The sequence below is a fragment of the Takifugu flavidus genome, chromosome 15 (genome assembly GCF_003711565.1).
Source record: "Takifugu flavidus isolate HTHZ2018 chromosome 15, ASM371156v2, whole genome shotgun sequence".
NCBI lineage: Eukaryota > Metazoa > Chordata > Actinopteri > Tetraodontiformes > Tetraodontidae > Takifugu > Takifugu flavidus.
In genome coordinates, this window is record NC_079534.1 from 14,338,161 (window position 1) to 14,347,101 (window position 8,941).

Genomic DNA, 8,941 nt, shown 5'->3' on the forward strand with positions numbered 1-8,941 from the left:
TCAGACGCTTGTTTTTCTGTGTCAGAGGTTAACCGTGCTGTCACAAGCAGGTCGTTCCCGTTTGCTTCATTTACTCCAATAAGCATCAAACCCTTTTCGCACGTCCCTTTTTTTCAGGAAGAGGCTAAATCAGGCCTAAATAACGGCGTCGGGATTCTCTTCACTGCGGAATGTCGAAAACTTGGCACTGCGCAGAGCGGGCTGGCTAACGAAGCGTAGCAACGTAGGAAATGTTCGCTAGAGCTGGAGCTGCTCTTTCTAAGCAACACAAACATCCTTTAGAGCTAATGCTAGCTCACGACTGAGCTAGCATGACACCGAACAGCCTCGTCTAACACAACAGGATTCCTGTCTTGTCCACAAATATTAATTGACTGTAAATTAAACACGGGCACCAATGAAAAATGAAGGCAACCTTTTAATTAGTGAAGGAGGAACTGCTGTGATGCGTTCACTGCCTGGAGGAAGCACAAGATTCTCCGTTTCATGTCTCTCATTATGATTCCGAGTTGATACAGTGTGCGGGATTTAAATGTTGCTGTAAAATAAACAAGCCTAGTGGTCATATTTACCACTGTAAACAAAGCCGCAGCGCGTGCATAATTATCAGGGTGTGTAAGTGATTATCTCACGCTGTGCATGCACGTGCACGTGCACCTGCGGAGCGATAATAATCACCTTTAACACGCGGCAGCACTAAAAATAAAGACTGTGGAGCTTCAGCGCGCCTTCCTCGAAAAATTAGACGTGCACTTGTTGCCGACATGCACGCTCATTAACCTCCGAGCGCGTCGACGGGAGGAAACGCGAGACGTTACGTACGTTCCAGCCCAGAGCGGAGAGCAGCCGGGCACTTAAGGTCAAAGGTTAAAGCAAAGGTTACGGTCTCAGTAACTTCTGGTGATAGCATATATTTAACTCTGTGTGTGTGTGTGTGTGTGTGTGTGTGTGTGTGTGTGTGTGTGTGTGTGTGTGTGTGTTCGCACATGTTGCAGAACAAGGACCAGGACTGATATTTCACTGGCAAAGCGAAGACATCCAGTTTGGTGTTTATGGGGCATTTACCGTATTTTCTGGACTATATGTCGCTCCGGAGTTTAAGTCGCACCAGCCAAAAAATGCATAATAAAGAAGAAAAATAGATATATAAGTCGCACTGGACTATAAGTCGCATTTTGGGGGAAAATTTATTTGATAAAATCCGAGACCAAGAACATACATTTCATCTTGAAAGGCAATTAGCATGGATTAGCAATAGGGTTTCGGTATGCTAATGTCACAAATTCAGCTAATTTAGATAACTATAGCATAAAGAACATCCGAGCAAGTTTACCAAACAATCAAGTCCAACTCCATAGACGAAGCATCGCTTCTTCTTCTGCGTCGCTAAAGGAACTCGTTCCTCAGGTACACACGCCTAGAGCGCCCTCTTGTGGTCGTCAGTGTTAAAATAACAAACATGTGAAATTCTATAATAATGTATTTATTTAACATATAAGTCACTCCGGAGTACAAGTCGCACCCCCTGACAAACTATGAAACAAAGTGCGACTTATAGTCCAGAAAATCCGGTAGTTGTGATTGTTAGCGTTGTGGTAAAGAGCTGGGGCATGAATTAGCAAGAGTAAGGTCCCCAAAAGCACTTTGGAGTTTATCAGGCCTCATTATCTCCAAATCTGAATGCCTCCACTCGTGTTGCTCCACATGTTGCCCCGTTGTGTTTGCCTAAAGGAGCGTGAAGGAGCCTTCAAAATAATGTGTAATGACTAAACGATAGCACATGAAAAGCCCTGGAATGGTTCTTTCACAACAAGGTCAGTCACATGTTGGCAGGAAGGACCGTACAGGTGGTGCCGTGCATGCTGATATTAAAGGGAAAACAGCGCACGTTGCGCACGTTTGGGCTCAGCAGGCTGAGGTGCAACTGTGGCGCCCACAGCCTGTCCCCAAAAACTGCCTGTTCCCCTCAGAACGGCGTGTTTATCTGCTGATTCATGAGCAGCTGTAGGGCGACGCTGCACTTTCTCTTCTTTTATGACTGAATCAGCACCGACTTAGGATCTTAGTTCCGAGTTAATTGAAGCTTTTCATTTGTTTTTATGGTGATTTAGTGCCGGACGGCTGGATCAACGTGCTGGTGGAACACTGCACGCATCAGTGGAGACAGGAAGTGGATTAAAATCCCGATCGTAGCACATTAGCTCGTCGCCATCAGCAACCATGCTAAACGTGTGTCCAATGAAAACATGGACCCCCAGTCGGCCTTCGTGGTTGTGCCTTTATTTTTAGCTTCCACCACTGTATTAGACACAGGACATTTCCTGGAGAACCTTGGATGATCACCAGGGCAGAAGATGAGAACACCAGAAGAAGAAGAAGAAGAAGAAGAGCGTCTTCATACCGCCCAGAATACAACCAGCACGTCTCCTGCCTCTTTATGGCTCTTTGCTGGCCCATTTCCCGTCCTCTCGTCATAAAATCCATCTATTATTTGCTGGCTTAGCACAGATGTTGCCACATGTGTCCATCCTGTCTCTGGGATGGGGGACGTGGGGGACGTGGGGGACGTGGGGGACGTGGGGACAGTAAAATAAAGACTCAGCCCATCTTTTCTTGCTCTCCGTTAGCTCTGCTCCGGCTGCAACACTGAGGTTGCCTGAGTTGCTGCGTTGCCGAGTGCAACTGCGCCTCTAATTGCCCCGCAGGCAAATCTCATGGCTCCGCCCCCTCCCCCCCCCTGCAGGCAGCCTAACTCCCGAGAGGTGATGCCCAGTTAGTGACTTAATAAAGCTGCTGTACTCGATCCAGCTCCACTATGTGTGGCTGGCGTCCCTCTGACAGACCTGCCCCCTGCTCCGCTCGTGCGCTCCCGTGGCCCGACGCGCTCCCGTTGCCCGACACGCTCCCGTAAGTACCCCGGCAACCGTTCCAGCCTTTAGCTGTCATGAGGGGAGAGCTGTCTCCGCCGGGTGCGTAGCCGGACTCATGAGTGAGAGCACATCGGGCTGGTCAGGGACACAGGGAGGGGGAGCGTGCTCACGTTTCTGGTGAGTCTCCGAGAGAAATGACGGAATTAGCCGAGCGGCCGCAGCCACGGACGCGGATACTTGAAGGAATTCCGAGCCTGATCGTTAGCTTCCGAAGAAAGGGTTGAAGGTTGAAGCCCTGACGTTGGTCCGTGTTGTGTTCTATCTCTGCCAGGAGGTTCCTGCGTCGTTGTGACATCATGGCGGCTTTCAAAGGCATCTGGACCAAGGAGTTCTGGAGGGCCGTGTCCGGGGAATTCCTGGCCACCTTCATCTTCGTCCTCCTCAGCCTGGGCTCCACCATCAGCTGGAAAGCGGGGGAGGCTTCTCCTCCCCCGGCCGACCTGGTGCTCATCTCCCTGTGCTTCGGCCTGAGCATCGCCACCATGGTGCAGTGCTTCGGCCACATCAGCGGCGGACACATCAACCCGGCCGTCACCGCGGCGATGGTGGTGACCCGGAAGCTGAGCCTGGCCAAGGCGCTGTTCTACGTGCTGGCTCAGTGCCTGGGAGCTGTGACCGGCGCTGGGGTCCTGCACCTCGTCACGCCTGCGGCCGCGAGAGGCTCCCTGGGTGTCACGGAGGTACGGGTCCGCCGCTCTTCCCGTTCGCTGACGCACTTCCGTGCAGCTCGTCTCACTGGGAGTCTCTTCCCCAGGTCAACTCTCAGATCTCGGTCGGACACGGCCTCCTGGTGGAGCTCCTCATCACCTTCCAGCTGGTCTTCACCATCTTCGCCACCTGTGATCCCAAACGCACCGACCTCGGGGGCTCCGCCAGCCTCGCCATCGGCTTCTCCGTTGCCATCGGACACTTCTTTGCCGTAAGTTCGTCCCAGAGGAAATTCCTCCTCTTCTAAACCACCCTCAGAAAAACCTTCTGATTCATAAATTTATCGCCCCAAATGTTCTCCCACCTCACATCAGCTGACACCTCTCGTGCCCCCGACCCAACAGCGGTGATTTAAATATCCCTCCGCCCTCTTCTACAACACCCCGGAACCAGAACCTCGCCCTGGCCTCTGGAGGCTGTAAAAGCAAGTGTTGTTCTGTGTGTCGCACCGTGCACTTTCTCACTGATTCACACCTACGTGCACATTCATTTGGAGGCTGCCATCGCATAGCAACCGATCTCTGGGGCTTCCCTGAACCTGCCGAGCGCACCGCCGCTCGGGGAAATGGATGTTGTCTTCCCCCTGCATCTGTCTTACCAATGCATGTAAATATATACATCAGGAGTCCCGTTGATCCCACTTTACAGGCACTCGGCATCCTATGGAAAACAGTTGATGACGATATTGTGTGAAACTGTTTGTTATCTCTTAGATCAACTATACCGGAGCTAGCATGAACCCGGCTCGCTCCTTTGGACCGGCCCTGATCACACTCAACTTCAGCAGCCACTGGGTAAGAGACGCGTCCAGCTGGGGATGTATACATGCATATGTGGCCCGGTTGAACCTGTGGATGCATCGTCAGTGATGAGCTGTGGCCGAGGCTGGGAGAGGGTGGACTGGAGCGCAGCACCACCGTGAAATAAGAGAAGGTCACATTTCCAGCGCCGCTGCCAGGAATGCTGAGGCAGCCGTGGATGGAAGCTGAGATCCCTGGAAAAGTCCATGCATTTCCATAGGTTGGGGATGGATCAGTTCACATCCTGTTTCCAGGAAATAAAGGAAATGCAGCATGTTAACGTGGAACGCTGATGGAATGTGGCCGGACGGGGTGTTAAACCGCGGCGTCGTGTTGTCGGTGCTGCGCTAATAACGTTTGTGTAACGTTTGTCTCTGTGGTGTCAGATGAAGCTCCGGGGAGCCTACAGGAAGGGGCAGGGCCAGAGTGGTCACATGTCCAGCCAACTAATGGGGGGTTTCTTGCTGCTCCTGGCAGGTCTACTGGGTGGGACCCATCCTGGGGGCCATCCTGGCTGCCGGGTTCTACGAGTACCTGTACTGCCCCGACCCGGAGCTCAAGAAGAGGCTGGAGACGGTCTTTCACAAGGACTCGGCGGGAAGGTACCGGGAGGTGGAGGCGGAAGACGTCGCCATCAAACCAGGCTCCGTCCACACCGTCTCCCATCTGGAGAAAGCCGAGAAAAAGGAGTGTTTCCAGGACACGGCGGGAGAGGTGCTGTCCTCCGTATGACTATCACGTGCGCTGGAAGTAGAGACCAATCTGTAGAAGGGGCCGTCAAAGTTTGGCGACTCCATCTTGGTCCCGTCCGACTCCAGGACCTCGGAGAAAAGTGAAATTCCTGCCCGCCGGGCTCCACGGCGAACCCCAGTTCCCCTCATTGTCACCGAGCTAATGTGAATCTCATCACTTGGCCTCAGAATCGTCTGGGAACGGCCGCCGCTCCCCCGGGGGCCCCCCCACCACCATTTAGACAGAGGTTCCTTTCAACGCTGCTAAACGGCCACCAGAAATATGTGGACGGGCAACCAATTACGCCGGGGTCGCCGCAGTGGCCTCCGCGTTTGTTTGCTCCGTGTATTGGCTGCGTAATAATGGGCGACATTTTCCCCTGATAATTAATACGGGACAGTTGGGAGAAAGTCCTCCCAGCTGCGTCCTGTCGCTCTCTGTTTCCAGTGCATCCGTCATGCCGGCGTCTCTTCTTCCCATCATGTTTGATGCAACAGGCTTTGAGAATTTAAATGATTGACCTTTTGGGGGCTGATCCCAGCTGAACAACTGCTGAGATAATGAAGCGTTTTGGTTCAGGCTTTCAGTCCTCTGTGATGATTGTCGTAGTTGTTTTGAAATAAAATGCCTTTCACTGCGTGCACTCGTTTCTGCGCCTCTGGGGGGGGGGGGGGGGGGGGGGGGTTGAAACTGTGGATCAATGATGGATGGTCTCATCTACCTTTAATCTCCCCACAACATTGAGGTAGACCTCAGAGAGTGGCTTCACATAATCTCATCCCATCAGCAAAGGAAATGGCCCCCGCTCCGGAACGCCAGAGACCTGAGCTTTTTGTATTTTTGTCTCCGGCACTAAGAAACAGAGGAAAAAGTCGATCTCGGTTTGCAGCGTGGAGGAAATGATCCCAACCTCCTGGTCTGCGGCTACGTTTGCAGGGCCGACAGTATTTATTTTAACCTCCCACGTCCGCCTCTCGCTGTGCTGCGTCCCAACAGCACCATCTAGCGGCCATAATGAGAACCGCTTTACGGGCGATCGCGGTCCCATCTGTATTTCTCCAGGGGAGGGCAGCCAAGAGCCTTGCACGTGAAGGTTGCACTAATGTCAGGGGGCAGCAGGGGTTTGTCTTCAAAGTCTGAGCACCACTGGATTTGAAATTGGTCAGAGCCTTATATTCGGTGCAACTCTGCCCTTTTCTGCCCCCCATTAACATGCATCAAAATAATGTCTGCTGTCCTTCCACTCTAAAACCTACTGATGCTCTCCTTCCAGGACTCCTTATGTTGGATTCCTGCAGCGTTATCTTTTACCTGCAGGCTCGCTGCCTGGGCTCCTGAAGGGCTCAGTGGCTGGAGGCCAGCGCCCCCTCAGCTCCCCTTCATCATCTTTACAGCCAAAATAAACGAGCACATAAATCTGATGTTTCGGGATGATGGGAAATGGACTCCCTGGGCTCAGATTTATCAACAACGGGCCATCGCAAGATTAAACGGTGGAGGGAAAGTGAGGAGAACGGTCCCAGTTGGGGGGGGATCTTGGGCCGGTTTGGGTTTCAGATGGGGATGGAGTGATAAATCTGCAGGCTGAAGGATGCTGGAATCGACCCCTCCGTTGGAAACCACTCGAAGTTTCAGTTGTGACACTCGCGTAGCAACAAGGTTGCAGCAAAACACTTTTCATCCGCGCCTTTGTCCGTTTAGGAGGCTGAAACGCAAGCGGCGCCTCCATAATTGATGACTGTACGTACAGATGCGGAGCAGACGCCGACAACGCCGGCGATGGAAATCGCGTCTCATTTGCACATCATAACGACGCCAACGAGCGACGCCGCTGCTCCTCGCCCTCATGGCGCCGACAACAGGCGGGCTTCTTGCAGCTAGCAAACTCAAATCTCAATTCCCAGCACTCGACAGAAGGGGCGAAAGATAAAACACACACCTTTAAGATCATTAGCAAATAATATTTGGGGATTCGTGAGGGGAAAAACAGCGTTAAACACTTGTTTAATAATTCATACTATAAACAAGAAAGTCTCCCACTTCCTTAATAATTTAGACGTAAGCTAATGTTGATTTATTCAGGAAGGTCTCTGCCACCAGCGGCGCCTGGAGTGTCCAAATTTGAATTAAAGTAGGACAGTAGCAGGCGAGTCTGTAATAACATTTGTATAATTTTATTATTGCTCTGGGCTCAGTTCATTTCCTCCTCCAGTAGCTGCGTGAAATTGTTTGATTCTGGAAAGAGCCTTGAGTGAGCCGCTCTGGGCTCGGAGGGTGGTGCAGGAACAGGAAGGCGTGCGACGCTCTCCCGCCATCTGATGCTGTCAGACACACGTGCACACGCGTGTGCGGGGACAGACGGAGACGGAGAGGGAGGAATAACTTTGTTATTCCGGCTTCCGTAATGCTGTTACACCGGCGCACTTAATAACTCGGCTGTCTTGAGAATGTGATGGATCTCCTCACTCACCTTGTCACTTATGATGAATATTGGAGGGCGTTTGCGTACGGCGGCAGGAAGTGGAGGCGCCGCTTCCTCGCCCGAACGCGGCCGCCTTCCCGCCGCTTCCGCCGGACGTCTGCGCTGACCCGGAGCAGAGCTGCTCTGGGAGGAGGCTCATCTGGTGGAATCAGAAGCTCTGTTCTTGTGTCGCCTGGACTGGCCGGCGAGGTAAATGAACCGTCAGGGGCGGTTGGGTGCGAGCGCCCCGTGACTCCGGGACCGTCATTACAGAACCCTGATTACTCCAACACAAACAATCCGGTTTGGGAGGTATTAGCTCATGGAGCGCACACCTGAGACCCCGGTGGCTTGGACAGGCAGAGGGCGGGTGGGGAGGTTCTGATTGGATTCCTCGGGGCTCTGCTTCCAACTTTCCACCCGCACACATTCCGTTAGTCCTCCTCCTCCTCCTCCTCCTCCTCCTCCTCCTCCTCCTCCTCCTCCCTGCCTCAATTCCTTTATGCAGAGCAGCCCAAACTGCAGTTTGATGAAACACATTTGTTTGACTTAACTCTTGCTGCGCCATCGCGGCTTAAATCTCGGAGGCCCGTCGGTGTAATGTGGCCCAACAGCGATCGGGTTAATGAGAGGATATATGTACAAGTGCGGGATGTGACCCGAGGAGCTGTTTTCCATTTGGGTTTGGTGTGCTGCTGTTATTAGGGAAACCTTTATTATTGTTGCCCTCTAGTGGGAACCATATAATAGGATTACATTTTATTAGAGCCTCCCAGCGTTACCCAAGCAGCCCCCCCCTCCCCCACCACACACACCTTGTCTCCCCCCACTTACAGTAGTGTCACTGACTCCTGTGTCCAGTGTGGGTGGGAAGGGGGCATCTGGGGCCGATCCTGACCTTTGCCACACACTTGTTGTCGCACTGAGAGACACTTCAGGAGTGAATTAGCCAGATTCGGCACGCTGAGGGGGCCGCGCGTGCCCCCACGAGGAAAAACGGGCCCAAATTTCATATTAAGAGCGAGCAGAGAGGCTGCCCTAACCTCCCCGAGCCGAACCCGCTCGTGTGGCAGGGCTGCGTGGCAGCGACGGGGCGACGCTCCGCCGCCATCTTCTCCGGTGCCAAAGATAATATTTGATGAACAGTCTGGCCTAAAACGGTGCGACCCCGCAGGGCAGAAGTGAGTCAGGCTCTGGAGCAGCCTCAGTGTTTTCCTTTTATCTAACCCACTCCTTCGCATGCCCACGGGCCATGAGAGGGGCGCGGCGAGCGCGGCGAGCGCGGCGGCAGCAGCAACCGCTCGTATCTC

The 8,941-nt window shown here is 53.0% G+C and overlaps 1 protein-coding gene and 1 long non-coding RNA gene across 2 annotated transcripts; one reads left to right on the plus strand and one right to left on the minus strand.

Moving 5' to 3' along the window:
• Positions 1 to 2,800: 2,800 nt before the first annotated feature.
• Positions 2,801 to 5,809, plus strand: aqp4 (aquaporin 4). The gene is made up of 5 exons (XM_057057425.1): positions 2,801 to 2,907; positions 3,202 to 3,610; positions 3,685 to 3,849; positions 4,352 to 4,432; positions 4,916 to 5,809. Exons 1-5 carry the CDS (start codon positions 2,816 to 2,818, stop codon positions 5,168 to 5,170), a joined length of 1,002 nt encoding a protein of 333 aa, XP_056913405.1. The 5' UTR covers positions 2,801 to 2,815; the 3' UTR covers positions 5,171 to 5,809.
• Positions 5,810 to 7,323: 1,514 nt separating this feature from the next.
• Positions 7,324 to 8,376, minus strand: LOC130539107 (uncharacterized). Its single transcript, XR_008954026.1, has 2 exons — positions 7,641 to 8,376; positions 7,324 to 7,491 (listed from the first exon to the last, which is right to left on the minus strand). It is a non-coding gene; the product is annotated as an uncharacterized LOC130539107 (long non-coding RNA).
• Positions 8,377 to 8,941: the final 565 nt, after the last annotated feature.

Bases quoted from the DNA above. Each gene is read 5' to 3' on its own strand.
- aqp4 (XM_057057425.1), top strand. From the start codon at position 2,816: ATGTGTGGCTGGCGTCCCTCTGACAGACCTGCCCCCTGCTCCGCTCGT. The intron at 2,908-3,201 runs GTAAGTACCCCG...TATCTCTGCCAG, and splicing joins CCGTTGCCCGACACGCTCCC to GAGGTTCCTGCGTCGTTGTG. The intron at 4,433-4,915 runs GTAAGAGACGCG...TGCTCCTGGCAG, and splicing joins TCAACTTCAGCAGCCACTGG to GTCTACTGGGTGGGACCCAT.